Raw genomic sequence first — 17,875 nt, 5'->3', positions numbered from 1 at the left:
ATATCAAATTCACTCATTACAGTTGATAATCATAGGTTAGCTCAGGGTTTAAAACATTTTGATGTCAAGGACCCAAATATGATAATCCCCTTGCAACATTCCAACATCCCATCCCAGTTGAATTCTTATAATCACCGTGACATCTTACACATGCAAAGACCATTAGATGCAGCACAATACCTTACAAACACTGCAAAAATATCTCAGTAAATTTGTGCATTTATATCCACCTTATTTTTGATGAAAGAGCAGGTGCAATCATTTGTGAGGCTCTGTACAAAAACTGCTTGATATGGCAAACTGGCATTTCTCATATTATTTGTATGTATTGTTGTAGTTATAAACACTGGTTTATAGCACAAATAGTTTGACCATTCACTGCATTTTTTTTCTTAGATTTCTTTTTACCTGTATCAGCTAATAAATCAGAAGTCTTGCACATGCACAAAAAAAAAATAAAAAATAGCTGTAACTCGCGTTGCAAAATAAGGATAGAAGTGCATTATCTATTCAAATATGTAAGGTGCATAGTTCTGTCCAGGTGTGTGGAAGGGAATGGAAGGAAGGGGAGGTTATTAGGATCTTGAATGATGGATTGGCCTTTGCTTTGGCTGGATGTTGTCAGTTAAATTATGGCAGATCATCTACATTATGCTCTGCTTGGAGTTTTTGACATACTTCACAGTAATGACTCTGTTGCCGGGGTAAAATTTTATGAGAAATAGTTTTTTCCTTGACCCGTTTTTATTTAATGCTGCAGAAAGTGCAACTATTTTGAAAATCTTTTTTACTTGGCACTTTATTGGTGATTTGATCAATAAAAAAAAAACACACAAAACAAAACATGTTTTATTAAAAGTGTTTTATTAATTGTTTTGTGAAATAACAGTTAGCAAAAGTAACATACTTGTATCAAAGTGTGCATACTTATGCAATGACTAACTTGCATCATTTAAAAGTTTAATTCATTAAAAGTCACATTGCAAAATTTGTGATTTCCATTTTTAAGACATCTTTTTTTTACATGTTCAGCAATAGTGGTCCTCCTATAAGTCTGGGATTATTTTTCAGATGGAACTAGTACTTCAAACACCAAGGGTGTAGCAAGTAATACTTAATTTACACCCTCATACAGACTTGGTTTGGATCTGCATTAAACGGAATTTTACTGTAAACAAGCCAAAACACTTTATTGAAAGAACCATTTTTACTTACACCCCCAAAAAACTTATCATGCATGGTACATAAGTTTGCCTTCTGTCTGTGTCTATTAAAGGCAAAGCAATGCCACTTTGGTTTTCCATTTGAAAAATTTTGGACTTTCTTAGGTATGTCATAAAATTATCACATTTTACAATACAATGTATTTTAGCTTCAAAGAGTTATGTTTAAGAAAGACTTTCCAAAGCATTCTCGTGTTTTTATTTAGAATTTCTCCTTATAATTGTAGTTTCGATCTAAACTAAAGATCATCGCCCCGAACTAATTACTTAACCACATTCCAAAAATAAAGATCAACATTTGAAGAATGCTCATGTAGTGCATGCTAAACAAAATCAACTGTTGGCACAAGACTGTTGTGGTTTTTTCTTTGGTCTCTCACATCACACATCTTGCTGACCTCAGAGCTGCTATTTCATTGATACATTGTTTGAACAGGATATCTTTGAGTTCTTATTACTGCACTACATTACTACCATCTAATTACTACACCACGCACATGGCTTATTTAAACAGTTTTCTCTTTTTTGCCAGAGGGCTATTTTTAGTCTTTTTGCTGCCGTCTGGATTCTTTTTAGAAACAGTCGCCTTAGGTTTGCTCTTCACAGGTTTCTTCACCTCTTTTCCAGTCTTTTTAGCCTTCTGTAGCCAGACATTCGGCTTTGTTGCCTCTTTTGGTTTTGTTGGTTTAAGCGGTTTGGTTTTCTTTCTTTCCGGGGCTCCTTTTATGGACAGCTTGGGATTGTGAGAGGACTTTCCTGTGACTTTTTTGGTTTGTAACATAGTCTTCTTCTGAGGATGCGGAGCTTTCTTTAGTGTTTTTGTGCTTACATTGATTTGCTTCTCCTTTGGTTGAGTTGTTTTCTTGGGCTTGTCTTTGCGCAATTTTGCTGTAGTGGTTTGGCCCGGCTTTTCTTTCTTTGGTGCAGATGTGGAGGGTTTGGCCATTGTGGGCTGGCGCGTGCCCGGTGGTTTAGTGGGGAGTATGATCTTTTCCAGTGGAGATCTTGTAGGTGTTTCACTTATGCCAAGCACAGTCACTAAAAAAAACAGTATATTTATACATGTATGAGTCTTTAAGCAGTTATTTTACATAACACTGGCAACCAGGAATGTTTGAAGTTGAAATAATAAATTAATAATAAAACAATATAGAGTGCTACTTGAAAGTTTGTGAACCCCTTGCAGAATTTGTAAAAAAAAAAAAATGCTCTTAATGCATCCTGTTTCCTTCTGGAGCATCAGTGAATGTTTGAGTCCCTAAGTTGTCCTCAGTGTGAAAAGATGGATCTCAAAATCATACAGTCACTGCTGGAAAGGGTTCAACTATGCAAAAGATGCTGGAAAACTTAAGAATATGGGGGACCTGGAGGATTTTTCTGAAGAACATTAGGCAGCTTAACTGCTCAGGACAAACAAGGGACTCAAGAACAACCATCACAAAACAAAAAAAAAACAGTCGTGGATCATCCAAGTAACGACACATGGTATTAAGAATCAAAGGTTCATAAACTTTTCATTGGGGTCATTTTTATAAAATCAGCTATTTTTTGTCTTGTGGGCTATGTTGTGAACATCTTTTATGTAAAAAATCTTATTCAGGACAGTACTAAATAAAAAGTAACATGTATTTTGTATGATCCCTCTTATTTTGTTAAAATTATTCTGCAAGGGGTTCACAAACTTTCAAGCAGCACTGTATATATAGCCTACAATAAAGATGGATAGATTCTTACATTCTCTTGGTGTAAATGGCACTTTCTTCCCTCTGACCTTTACTGGAAGTGGCTTGTTTTTGCATTTTCCTGGAGGTGCTCTCCTGTAAATCCAAGACAGACAGAGGGAATGCAGAGAAAATTAACTCCCATTAACCTTAAAAAATGTAGGCCTCCTATAGCGCCGTGAGGTAAAAAAAAGACATTTTAAATTGCATCATCATTTTTCAACACAAATTGATACACAGGGTTGTGTGTGTGAGACGACAATGACCTCCAACTGCTCCTATTAGTAATGAATACATTTTTTTCCACTTGGCTATTTAAAGAGGGATAAAGAATATGGAACATCTGGGATTAATGTATGGTATTGCTATTAGTGAGATTGATTTCAGATGTGCCGATTAATCTCCTGTAGTCTTGCTGGTTCCAGCAGGATTATTTTCTTGATATTTTTCATCAGTTAATTATTTAAAACATCAAACAGCTTATGTTTGGTTGTTTATAGTCATTTCACTCTTTAAATCTAAATTTGTCAGTTATTTATCCTTTACTAGATTCATTTTATTTAGAGACAAAATTAAATAATAAATTTAACATTTCACACATCAGACCCCCTATTTTACAAAATAGCATGAACAAATCATTGAGTTATGATCCGTGATAGATAGATGATAGCAGATTTCCAGAAGTTTGGATGGAAACCATCTGGTGAAAGCATGCGCCACAGATTCCAAGATTCCAAAGGAATATAGACCACATGATGCTTAAACTGACACGTCCTGTCCTTTTGTTTCCCAGCATGATGTCTTAACTGAGAGTTATCCGTTACATTTTAAGTACTCTTATAATGGGGAATTTACCCAATCTGTCTATATGATTGGTTATATAGAGGCCATTACTCAAAGATTTATTTTGACAGTTCATTTCTTCACTTACTATACTGCCTGCATATTATAGATGGATGGATGGATAAATGGATAGATACAGTAGATATTGCCTTCATTTGCACGAGACTCAGTGTAAGTTGACAATATGTATCAAAATATACATACCTGGATGGATCCACGAATTTGTAAAGTGTGCCAAAGGGAGACATTGCACTTGGGTAGGAGGTTGCTAGAAAATAAAGCTCTCCTTCAGAAAAAGCAAAAACAAACATATTGTATGAATGATTTTCAGCCATATTATTGCTTTAATATTCATATTACACCTTTACAGAACTGTGCACAAACCTACCTGCTTCATCCTCAGCAAATGAGATGATGAACTTGTGGTGATGATTTATAAGCCCAGGAAAAGAGCAGGTTGTAGTGTCTCCCATGCACACATTCTTTTCCTTCCAACTCCCAGTTTTCTTCTCCTCCTCCAGAGCCATTAGTTGTCTGAATAAGAACAAAAGGCTTGAATTGTCATCTCTCCCAGACTTATGTTAATTTAAAAAAAAAGTAGTGACTGAATTAAGAAATCTAAGAATAAAGAGATTGGAGGTTTATAAATTAAGTGGGTGATTCAAGTAAAATAAATCATGAGTTTGTTTGCACTTTACGTTATACTATGATGTTATAGAGTAAATTAAATGTCTGTTGGTATGTTAAGTGAGAAGGTTAGGCGCTATAAGCTGTCAGCTTCAGGCTAAACCTTTTTTTTTTTTTTTTTTTTTTTTGGTTAAATACTGATACATGTTATGTTACATGTTACATGAAATTGTTGTGTGTTCTTGTTTTATGGTTTGTATAGCCAGAGAGAAAAAAAAAAATTACCTAAAATGACTCTCATGTACTGTAACTTTATAGTTATCTTCTAGAAAATCGTATTGAAAGTTGATTATGCATAAAAGACAGTTTTTTAAGTTGTTGCAATACTGAACGAACGATGGTCCTTACCCACTCATAAAGTCTCCAAAAATATAAAGACCGTTGAGGTTGGGTGATTCGCATCCTCTATACACATAACCTCCAGTTACGGATTTCCCAACATGGTGTCCATAGGCAAATATTGGAAGAATGTCATCTATTAAAAAAAAACAAATAAAAAAAACACATGGGTGGATTATAGCAGGTTTTGTCAATAAAACAATGTGTAAAGAAATGAGAATTTGTTCATTATTTAATTTGACACAGACCTTGTCTTATTTTTACTTTACTCAAGTTATTATGCTTCATTAAGTTTCATTCTAGAATATTCTGTGATAATTTCCTCACCTTTGTGTTGCTTTGATCCTGAATTGTATTTCTTTCATAAAACACAAAGGCCTGGTTTCACAGACAAGGCTTGGATTAAGCCAGGAGTAGGCCTTAGTTTAATTAGGACATAAGCTTTTATAATCGTGCCTTTAAAAAAAACATTACTGGTGTGCATCTTAAAACAAAACAATGGCAGTGAAATGTTTTAAGATATGCCATTGCAAGCTGCCTCAGTTAACACAGCTCAAACATGCATTTAAGTCTGGGACTGGGACTAGGATGTCTGACCTGCTTTGCACAAGAATGGTGATTTGTACTGCTAAGCCCTAAAAAAAACCATCATAAATGTGGTCCATGCAACTTGTGGGTTATATTCCAAGTCTTCCTATAGCTTTACATTAATGTTGTCTGAGGAGCATCAAAATATAAGCAATTATTCAATGAAAATTTTCTCCACCGCTGCAAAGCTGCTTTTAGGCTCATTGCACTATTAGACCTGGTTTTCACCAAACACCATTGCTTTTTTTGTTTTGTGTGCAATGTGGCCAATTGTTAGCAAATGAGATTTGAAAGCTATGCATATTATTAGTAAATTACAAATTTTTCTCACACAAGTCTTTCATAGGACTTCAGAAGACAAAATTCAAGATAGAGGGACTAGTTTGAGAATCTGTCATTGTAAATCCCATATTAATTTACCACTATTCTGAATATTGGGGGCTTTTGATACTTTATTTTTTTTTCTTTGGGCCTTTTTTTTTATTCTAATTGATTTGATTTGATTTATTAGACAAAAATAATAGTGAAAAATACACTCATTTGTCAAGGATAACACAATAAAGTAAAAAAAAAAAAAAAAATTTCCATTGTGGTCCTTGATGTAAAGCACAACTTCACTCCTAGAGACAGGTTATCTTGGCACTGCATACTGTTATACAATAAGAACACACATTACCAAAATATACATCACACTTAAACATCCACCCAAAAACATTAACACAAAACTGATCTAATAGCCAACTTTTAACTTTCACACTAAAACCAACCATATTTAACATACTCTTTACATCTAGAGGCAACTTATTACCCTGAGTATTCAAAAGACCTTCGACCGTACATTCTTTTGAAATGACATAATGCAATATCCATTAGACTCTGCCTAGTATTATAACAGTGTTTCTCACTTACCCTAGAAAAATGCATATTAAAATTATGAAGGAGCTCTTTTATTAATTATGTTGTGTACCATCTTTAATTTAGAGTGCACAACTCTGCTTTCTATAGGTAATCACTTAAGATGTCTAAAATGGAAGCATCAACATGTGTAAAGCTATTAAATCCTAAAACCAACCGTATCAATTTATTTTGAGATCTCTGTAAGTCTGTAAATTCTTATGAGAATTTGGCAGTATAAATCACCATCCAATTTCCTTGAACAGAAAACAGGCTCAGACATTCTGCTTAATATCTTAAGGATTCCATGGAACTGAAAATAGTATTAGTGTCGGAATGACATGGGGGTAAGTAAATCTACATTTTTTGAGTTAACTATTTCTTTAAAATGTTTTGAAAACTTCACCATTTCCAGAAATCAGGATTACAAATTTATGGACTGGCCTGTGGTATGAAGTTCTTCAGTGACCAGTTTCATTGAGCAGTAAAAAATCTTGGAATGCTCGGTTTGATTTGTCATTTTCTCGGACCCAAATGTGTGTGTGGTTATTCTACGGTCCAGCTCACCTAGAGAAGAGTTCTGGCACAGTTTCATATCAAAGCATTCAAAGCCTTCTTTGGCCCTCCATCCATAGTTTCCTCCCTTCACAATGATGTCAACCTCCTCGTATCGATTCTGACCCACATCGCCACAGAAGATTCTCCCTCTGCCATAACGGGTGAGCGGATCGCCTCGATCCACTGAGCAGCGCCACATATTCCTCACACCATAGGCATAGACCTCTGGCTTTGCATCAGGCTCTCCAAGAAAGGGATTGTCTGGAGGAATCTTATAGGGCTTTCCATCTAAACTGCTACCATCCACATCAATCCGAAGCGCTTTTCCTAACAATGCTGATCTGAAACATATTTGAATAACAAAGCTTTTATGATAACGTGTCCAAGAGGGAGGTACTGGAAAGAGTTTTTTTCAAAGCACTAAGCATGATTTGTGACATTCATAATATTAACTCTACACTAATTATTATTAAATGTTTCAAAACTGTCCTCACCTGTTTTGAGAATTTCCAAACTTCCCAAAAGGGTCTCCTGCTTTTCCTCCATCTCCTGTGAATATGTATAGATATCCATCTAGACCAAACAGAAGCTGCCCACCATTATGGTTTGCTGCAGGCTCCTCAATCTCAAGAAGAACTCTGTAAAGACAGGTTTAAAACAGATTAAAATGTAAGGAAGATAAATATAAAGTAGCCTACTATTTCCAATGTACTGTCAACTTAAAGGGATAGTTCACACAAAAACGAAATTTGTCATTACTTATTCACCCTTATGTCATTCCAAACCTGTATTCTGTTCTTTTTTTTCTTTGGAACAGAAAGAAAATATAATTTTTAAAAAAATGCCTCGCAGTTCTTTTCTATACAACGATAGTTATAGTGACGGTCTGTTTTCAAAAACAATGACGTCAGTTTTGACTTCAATGACATTTGGTCATGAGGCATGAGAGAACAAATGAGGTTTGATTTCATTAACATGCAGCTTAACGGGGCGTAGTTTGAATTCTAAAGCACTTTTTGTGCTTTTTGAGAACTTGACTATAGGAATATAAGCACAGAGTAACTGTGCGGATTTTAAACAACTTGGGTTAAAAAAAAAATTGCGTATTTTTGAGAGAACCATCCCATATTCCATGTATTTTGATAGCATATGCATGACAACATGGATCAAACCTATTAACCTCTCTGAGTGGGGGTCTGCCATGTTCATATCATGAGCTGAGACCTTCATTTCGCTGATGCGAACTTTCTCCAGTTTGCCGTTGATCAGAATGGAGTAGTAGATGAAGAAGCGGCCATTGTTTCTGTACATGGGATGGAAGGCGAGACCCAGGAAACCTCTTTCATCTCCCAGCCACGGTGTGGTCAAAACCTCCCCGCTGATGTCCAGGAAGGGCTGCTCCAAGCGGCTGCCATCTCTCAGATACACCCATACAAAGCCTATCTGCTCTGCCACGAACATGCGGTGGGTGTCATCTCCGCTGTGGAGCATCAGCACGGGGTTCCTCAGCCCATTGGCCACTTCTGTCAGGCACAACTGCAGGCAGCCTCTGGGGTCCTCCACCACTTTGCCCAGATTGCTATACAGGTTATTGTTCCTCAGGACATTGGGGTAGCAGTAGTCCTGGTCAGGGAGGTTAATGAGGTTACAGAAATGCGAGCGGTCTTTCTCACACGTCTCCTGCAGTGTCCGGCTGTTGGTTAGGTACTTCACCACAGAATGGCACTTGCTGTGAAAGTCTGAGCAGTAAGTGAAGCACAGTCCTGGTAGGTGACGCACTGGAGTGTACGGGTCTTCAGCATCAAACAAGTGTGCTGCGTAAGGAGAACACTCCTGCAAAAGAGCAATACAAGTAAGAAAAGACAACTAGACTTTTGACCTTTTCTGAAGCTTATACTGGCCCACTCAAAAGAGCCCACCCACAAGTCTTTGTAACGGGTGCCCAATCCAAGAGTTCAGTTCCAACCAGTGTTGTAAGACCAGATTTGAGTCCATCTTGAGCCTGCTGAAAAATCCAGCATTGTTAGTTACCAGCATAAGGTATGTTTTGCATGCTGGGACCAGCATGGGATGCTGGCTGTTGGTTTGTTGGCCCCCAGCATGGGAAGCAAGAGTGCAGGTGGACCAGCTACACCAACTCAGGCACTGTTTACACCTGGTACTAAGATGCATTTTGGTCGAATGGATCACAAGTAGACAAGGGAGAAACATTCCTGTCTCTTTTGTCCACTTTTGGACCACATCAGTTCTGATTTCTTTGAAGGGAGGGTCTATGGCCGGGTAAATGTATGTTTTTTTTTGTTTTTGTTTTTTTCTTCAGATCTTTCGATCTTATAGACAAAATAAGCTTGTGCAATTTACATATGAACGTGCCCGAAGACGTCAGAAAAACATACGGAGAGCATCAGCTTTCGTTTCTGCTCTGAAAGCCACAAGACCACACCGAACGCTGTGAGTGTTTGTTAGAAAGAATGGTGAGAGAACATTGTGCTTGGTATCTTTTTCATCTTCAAACCAAATTTGAGTCTTCAGCCGACAAAGTTTAAATCCCGTCTGGCTAGCGCACTTCCCGTAATGTTTATGAGTTAGGTCAGTAGGTGGTTTTTGTGGCTGTTTGAACGCTTTCGACCTCATGATCGTCTACACTATGAAAGCATTCTGGTCGAAAGCGTTTTTGACCACCTCTGGAAGTGGTCGAAAGTGGACAAGCTCAAAACGTTTTAAACCCGTTAACACCTCTATCTAGAGCTGTCCACTTGTGATCAGATCGACCAAAACACATCTTGATACTAGGTGTAAAACAGGGCCTCAGTATTTGGACCTGGTCTTGACTCAGTGTCATCGTGTCTCTTCAACATGCTACAGAGGTTCACGTGACATTGATGCAAAACCAGGCTTCGTTTACCCTAAAGGAAAGACTATTTACACTGTCTGAATTCTGGTCTTGGTCTTAAGTCTGACTCAACCTTTTCAGGTATTGGCCTGCACTCGAATGAGCTGGTCTCGACTACAACACTGGTTCCAACCCTGTTCCAACACACCTGATTGTAGTTTTTAAATATTCCTGAGGAGCTTAATTGGTTCAGGTGTATTTAATTAGGTTTGGAGCAGGAAGGTATATCTCCTGGAACAGGATTGGCACTCCTACCCTGTAATATGACTTGGGTCCCACTTTAAATGTACTGTAAGTTAATGAAATTCTTTGATCCCCCAGTGAAAATTACAAGTAAAATCGCTTTTGAAAGGTAACTGTACACACTTCAAAAAAGCCTGTTATGAGGTATCATTCATATCTGTATAGATTGGCCAGTGATAGCCTTGCATTTTTATATATTTATTATTTCCATGCAATGCCTCATGCTTGCCACGTGACACCTCTGCCACAATATGGCTGTATTACTGATGTGTTGGTTTAATTTAATTTTCATTAATTCAAAACATTCCCAAACACGTGTTAAATATATAGGCTATCATGAAATCTGATATTACGATTCTCAAATATGTGTAAGACAATGTATTTTGTTGTTTATACACCTTTATAATTATATTTTAGTAGATCTATAAAGGTTAGTTGATCTGCAATTCAGAACACTAAAAAAGTTGCTGCTTTAATTTAAGTACAATCAGATTGGATGGTTTGGATCAAAATTGCTTAACTTTGCTTTTGCTTTTACAACACGTGGTGGCTAAATTCATCAACTTCTCTCAAAAGACATGAAAGTATATCGTTGGTGAACTGGGAAAAGAATAGATGACTATTATTGCCGCTTCTATAGACAGTGTGTACTTTACAAACTAAAAAAAAATATATTTTTGCTAGTAGGCTAATATGCATTAAAATATCAGAAGCATAAAATAAACCTATGTGAGCGCGTCCGTCTCTGGTTCAAACCAGCCAAAGCGCGAAAGCATGAATTTAGCAGATGCTGAACGTGCCGAACTGAACGTTCCAATCATACCTGTGTGATCGTATCAAATGTAAAAATATTATAATTATAATATTTTTTTATTATTATTTTTGCATTCAAAATATATCTAGCTCAAAAATCTGAGGGGGCAAGTACAACAAACAAAATATTTAGATTTGGGGGTTTGTTCAAAAACTGTCATATCTAACCAAATGATAGCCTAGTAAAATTACGCTTGTCTTACCCAAGCACTAATAAAATAATTTACTCTAAATTTCTGCATCTGTATAACTGTATGCAGCCGCATATCTACTGGGAAGAGCAGCAATAATTTAAACAGGTGCAACTTATAGCCTATTAATATTTTCTTACACACACAAGACTAACATGGATCAAAACAGTTTAACATAGCTAACACAACACAGTTAAAACGTCATCATAATTGTTCACAAAATATCAGACATACCTGACACATAATATCTTTTACCAAATCCCCGCACACTGCATATTCTTCTTCACCAATCAGGTCCATTATGTCCCAGTATCTCGTTGCAATATTGTTGTCCGTTTTTTGGTCACAGCAACCAAATTTCTCATAGTGCCTGCAAAACTCAAGGTGGTAAGGGGGTTTGAAAGGTGGCCGGTAGTCCAAACACTGAGGATGTGCCACAGCATGTCTCAAATAAGAGAAGTAAATGATTATAATGAGGCGTGTGAAGAGTCCTTGGAGCCATGCAGTCCTCTTGGTCAGGAAACTCACCTCAGGGCAATTTACACGATGATGATGATTTCGTGAATCCGGCGCTCTCGGCATTTTTCCCGTGTGCTTGGGAGTGAAGGAGTGTGTTTGCTCTTGAGCGTGTGTGTGTACGGAATTTTGCTTAAGCTATATGTTGTGTGTGCGTGCGTGCGCGCGCCGCACTCTTCGTTAAATGTGCGCCTTTGATTACAGGATATCGTATTCTTACCCTATGCTAAATTGGTGATGTACAATATTTGTAATTGGCCTATAAAACGACTATATATATATATATATATATATATATATATATATATATATATATATATATATATATATATATATGGTCGTTTTATAGGCCAATTACAAATATTGTAGGCTACATCACCAATTTAGCAGTTTCTAGGCTATATAATATATATATATATATATATATATATATATATATATATATATATATATATATATATATATATATTAAATACAATAAATACAATTCATTTTTAAATTCGATAAATTTCTGATATATAAAACTCGCTTCTATTAAAAAAAAAAAAACTAATTCATTTTATGGATAATTAATTGTTGTTTTTTTCTGTCAAGACTTTTGGTATAATAATTTATTACATTAACTTGAATGAAATCGATGTAAATTTTGTTTTATACAAAAATAAGTTATAAGTACGACGAAATATCAACAATAAAATCACATAAAACAAATGAATCAAGAGAGAGCCATCCATGCTTAACAAATAGCCTACAACTTAATTAAATTATTTTAAAATTAGGCTATATTTCTTTACAGTTTTGTTTTATTTAATTGCAAAAATCAAGATTAGTTTCTATTGTGTTTATGAAATTAAGAATTCCACCACAATTCAGTTGCCAGGTAGATGAGTAGATGTTTCCGAGCAAAAACTCCGTTGATTTCCTGAAAACAAACTCATGTGTGCCACCTAGTGGGGGAAAAAATATTATCTTATCCAAAGCATTGCTTCCTTACAACTGGTTAACTTTCAAAATTGCACAGTTTCTGTGTATTATGTTTGTCTTAAGAAGAAAGTCTGTATCGAACATGCATAAGTCATCTGATGCTCTTCAATGACAGACAAGCTCAAAGATAGCTCTTGATCCTAGTGATCCAGCAACATGAACTGGAAAGTGTTTGATATGCTGCACACAAAGAGTCTAATAAATCTTGATTCCATCTGCTTTTATGGAGTTTAAAAGTGGTTAACTAGATCAGAAATAGATGTTCAGAAATAATGCCCACATAAGTAGCAATTTAATAAAAAATTTTTTGAAAATTGCACACCCAAAAATTAAAATTCTGTCATTAATTACTCAGCCTCATGTCGTTCCAAACCCGTAAGACTTTTGTTCATCTTTGGAACACAAATACAAATAATTTTGATGAAATCTGAGCGATTTCTGTCCCTCCAATGACAGCTACGGAACTACCACCTGACTCTTAAACGATAAAGAGATCATAAAACTAATCCACATGAATTTAGCGGTTTAGTCTAAGTTTTCAGAAGAGACTCGATCACTTTATATGATGAACAGATTGAATTTAGGCTTTTATTTACATTATAAACATTGAACAGTGAACATAAACAGAAGCTCAACCGAACCTGCTTGACGTGCGAGAACAATCCCTATTGGTTCTTGCAGAAGCTCAAACTTGCTGTGTAACACGAGAATGAACCTCATTGGTTCTCGCTCGTCAAGCAAACATGCTTGAGCTTCCGTTTACCACAACTGATGTGTTTATCACAAGTTGATGAATGTTTATATGTGAATAAGGCCTAAATCCAGTCTTTTCATCATATAAAGTGATTGTGTCTCTTCAGAAAATTTTGGTCTAAACTGCTTGATTCATATATGGATTAGTTTTATGATACTTTTATGAACTTTTTGAAGCGTCAAAGTAGTAGCTGCTTAGCTGTCAATGGGCGGTCAGAAAGCTCTCACTTTTGTTCTGAAGCTGAAGGAGAGTTTTACAGGTTTGTAGGTTTTTTCCCACTCAATTATGTCGTAATAACGATATCTTGTGTCGTTAAAACAACATATTTTCTCGTAATAACGAGATCTTATGTCGTTAAAACGACTTTTTTCTCGTAATGAGATCTTATGTCGTAATAACGAGATGTATGTCGTTAAAACAACATATTTTCTCGTAATAACGAGATCTTATGTCGTTTTAACAACATCTTTTCTCGTAATAACGAGATCTTATGTCGTTAAAACGACATCTTTTTATCGTAATAACGAGATGCTATGCCATTACAACGACATATTTTCTTGGCCTTACAAGGACGTGTAGTCATGTACAAAAAATGCCTTTATCCACATACAATTGATAGCCAATCATGTCTTTATCATACATCTACGTTCAAAAAGCTGAAGAAATAGCAACCCCCAATGCTATTAATTCATTCATGTTAAAAGATCAAATTCTGTACGTACACCTTATTATTTGGCAGATGAGCCCATAATACGAACATTGCGTTTAATTGCACATTAGGCTAAGCGTTTTCCTCCCATAGAAAACCCTTATAATAAAGAAAAAGCTTAATGGCTTAATAGGCTAGCCTTCAGTGACAAAGATCAAATGCTGTACACACCTTATTAATAAACCATACTATCCTACAGAAAAGCAGATGAGCCCAGAATATGAACGGATTTAATTACACGTTAAGCGTTTTCCTCCCATAGAAACCCTTTATTATAAAGAAAATAAAGGTGGCTCGTCTTAACGTGTCTTTCTATGGGAGGATGGCATTGCGGTGCACAACAAATCCTTTAAATGGTATTCAATGCAAAACAAAAATGAAAAATATAAGTAGCCAATAAAATAAACAAATTATTGTGGCATTAATTAGCCCACCAGCAATCTTTATTTTAAAGCTTAACTCTTGTGCATTGTTTAAATTTACTACCTTTCGTTATGTTTGTGGCTGAAAACAGCCACTACTTTAAACTGCTGTAAAAATGTATCAGATAAATATTTTTTTCAATTTTTTTTGCATAAATCTATTAATCAACCTCAGTCCTGCTCAAAAATGCTAAATGTTTAATTTTTTTTTAGGATTTTAACTCTTTAATTGCCAAATTCGTAAATGATGTCACTGATTTGGGGGAAAAAAAACACAAAATGACTAATTTTCAATATAAAATGTGATTGTGGACTGGATTTTTTTTTAACCTTTTATCACAGTCTTGGACATGTCAAAGATTAGAAACAACATTGGTTTTGATGCATTGTTAGTTTTTGTGCAGCATCAGATTTGAACTTTTTCTCCCTCATTTACTGTTCGTGGCTGTTTTTGCCCCATTGACTTCCATTATAACCACATTTTTGATTGCAAAGCCATGACACCATATAATCATGCATTTTTGATTGTTGGTGGTTTTCCCTGTTGGGAAGAGGTAAAATTTGTAATTTTTACTGTTGATAACCAGGTGGAACCATTAACCCTTTAGATAGGCCTGTGCAAAAAAAAGCTTAGTTTCTGGCTTTTACATGGAGTTATATGGAGTTTATATGAAGTATAATAGCATAATAAAGTGTGTGTGTGTGTGTGTGTGTGTGTGTGTGTGTGTGTTTAAAGTAGCCACAAACATAACGAAAGGGTAGTAAATTTGCCCACAGTCTACTGTTGAGTTTTTGAAAAATTTCAAAGCATTTTCCCAAAATATGTGTCAAAATAAGATTTGTCACCAAAAATCATTCCATTTGCTGAAACACAGAGAAAGTTATGGCCAAATTTAGACTAAAAAATACCCCATAGTGGATGAAAACATCCCCAACAGCACATAAGGGTTAAACGAATATATTTAAAGAAAAACACCAGCGTTGGGCGTTTATCTGTGTTTCAGCCGCCCTTTTCAAACTGGCGCAATAAAATGCAACAGAATTGATTTGTTAAACATGAAGAGGACTTATCAGTTTGGCATGGCCGCTCGCTCTAACGTTAACCGTCCTAGATAAATGTTCGTTATTATTAAGCGCATATCCAAGAGTTTGTGCGGAGTGTGGAGCGCGCACTACATGACACGGCCAACACGATCTCATGAAAGTACGTATCTATAGCACGAATGATATTTCTCGTATCATTTATACGCCAAAACGAGTTTTTGCGTTCAAATGATACGCACTGTAAACCCCTTGGGTAGGATTAGGGGTGAGGAGGGCGTGCATATTACACGCCATAAAGTGCGTATCATATGCACGCGAAAACTGCATATCATATGTACGCAAAAAATCGTTTTGGCGTATTTTGATACGAGAAATATCATTCGTGCTATAGATACGCACTTTCATGAGATCGTTCTCCCAGTGGAAACAACTTAAAATACTCCATCATTTCTGGTCATACAGAAAAGAATAATACATCAGTCGCAACTACTTTTATTGTTGTAAACTCACAACAACAAGAAAACGTTGTGCTTTTGTAAAATAAAATAAAACGAACAGGGCGCGCTTTCATGATCTCCGTGAACACGTCTCAAAAATGAACTGAAAAACAGTGTACTATAGACACGCCTCACAGACATGAGAAATATAGCTATCTATATAAAGCTTATAAAAAAATGTCCACAAACGAAAAAAATCCAATCGAAAGCAAATACATATGGTATCTGATTATAGGCTACTCCTGTCCTAAGTTTTATGCATGCGCTCGAATATAGGCTATAGTCTATTGGGTTTAGTAAATAGCTAACTTGCATGTTGTATCAGTTTAAAGAATATAATTTTTGCCTTTTATTATGATAGGACAGTATAGTATCAAGAAAGTTTGACGAACCAGGACTTGAACTCGGGTCGCAAGAAGCTGAAAAGCAATGAATGTCAATGGAGAGTGTACTGACCACTTGGCTATTGGGTTGAGAAATTAGCTGCTATGTGATAAATATTATAACCTCATTGTGTAAGAAACATAGGGGGAACAGAATCCGAAGGCAAATAGTTCAGCTGTCGAAATCCGTTCCCCCACCCCAATGATGAGAGATGTTGATGTAATGGCTTAAAAAATGCTGATTTTATTTTTTGTGCGTGGATGGAGCTTAAACAGCATCAATTTGATAAATATTATAATCTCAGTTTGTCAGAAATATGGGGGGAAGAGAAACCGACGGCAAATAAAACAGCTGTCGGAATCCGTTCCCCCACTCCCATTATAAGAGTTGTTGATGTAATGGCTTAAAAAATGCCGATTTTATTTTTGTGTGTGGATGGAGCTTAACTTGCATCAGTTTTAAGAATATTTTTTTGCCTTTTATTATGATAGGACAGTATAGTATCAAGAAAGTTTGATGAAGCGGGACTTGAACTCTGGTCGTAATAAGCTGAAAAACAATTTAAACCAGTTCGGAGTGTACTGACCACTAGGCTATTGGGTTTGGAATTTTGCTGCAATGTGATAAATATTAGAACCTCATTGTGAAAGAAACATAGGGGGAACAGAATCCGACGGCAAATAGTTCAGCTGTCGAAATCCGTTCCCCCACCCCAATGATGAGAGATGTTGATGTAATGGCTTAAAAAAATGCTGATTTTATTTTTGTGTGTGGATGGAGCTTAAACAGCATCAATGTGATAAATATTAGAATCTCAGTTTGTCAGAGATATGGGGGGAACAGAAACCGACGGCAAAAAAAACCAGCTGTCGGAATCCGTTCCCCCACTCCCATTATGAGAGGTGTTGATGTAATAGCTTACAAATTGCTGATTTTATTTTTGGAGTGGATGGAACTTAACTTGCATCAGTTTAAAGAATATATTTTTTTGCCTTTTATTATGATAGGACAGTATAGTATCAAGAAAGTTTGATGAAGCGGGACTTGAACTCAGGCCGCAATAAGCTGAAAAGCAATGAATGTTGATGGAGTGTGTACTGACCACTTGGCTATTGGGTTTATTAATCAGCTGCAATGTGATAAATATTAGAACCTCATTGTGAAAGAAACATAGGGGGAACAGAATCCGACGGCAAATAGTTCAGCTGTCGAAATCCGTTCCCCCACCCCAATGATGAGAGATGTTGATGTATCGGCTTAAAATATGCTTATTCTATTCTGTGTGTGGATGGAGCTTAAACAGCATCAATTTGATATTAGAATCTCAGTTTGTCAGAAATATGGGGGGGAACAGAAACCGACGGCAAAAAAAAACCAGTTGTCGGAATCCGTTCCCCGACTCCCATTATATGAGTTGTTGATGTAATGGCTTAAAAAATGGCAATTTTATTTTTGTGTGTGGATGGAGCTTAACTTGCATCAGTTTAAAGAATATTTTTTTTGCCTTTTATTATGATAGGACAGTATAGTATCAAGAAAGTTTGATGAAGCGGGACTTGAACTCAGGCCGCA

At 36.1% G+C, this 17,875-nt stretch overlaps 1 protein-coding gene across 1 annotated transcript; it reads right to left on the bottom strand.

The window, feature by feature from the left end:
* Positions 1–1,200: 1,200 nt before the first annotated feature.
* Positions 1,201–11,774, bottom strand: hhipl2 (HHIP-like 2). The gene is made up of 9 exons (XM_079853539.1): positions 11,228–11,774; positions 8,034–8,686; positions 7,348–7,491; positions 6,863–7,194; positions 4,823–4,949; positions 4,176–4,321; positions 3,992–4,073; positions 2,958–3,040; positions 1,201–2,261 (listed from the first exon to the last, which is right to left on the bottom strand). Exons 1-9 carry the CDS (start codon positions 11,573–11,575, stop codon positions 1,726–1,728), a joined length of 2,451 nt encoding a protein of 816 aa, XP_079709665.1. The 5' UTR covers positions 11,576–11,774; the 3' UTR covers positions 1,201–1,725.
* Between the last annotated feature and the right edge of the window lie 6,101 nt (positions 11,775–17,875).

The sequence above is a fragment of the Squalius cephalus genome (genome assembly GCF_949319135.1).
Source record: "Squalius cephalus genome assembly, chromosome: 20".
NCBI lineage: Eukaryota > Metazoa > Chordata > Actinopteri > Cypriniformes > Leuciscidae > Squalius > Squalius cephalus.
The sequence above is the reverse complement of the archived record's forward strand: the minus strand, read 5'-3'. Positions and strand labels throughout refer to the sequence as shown.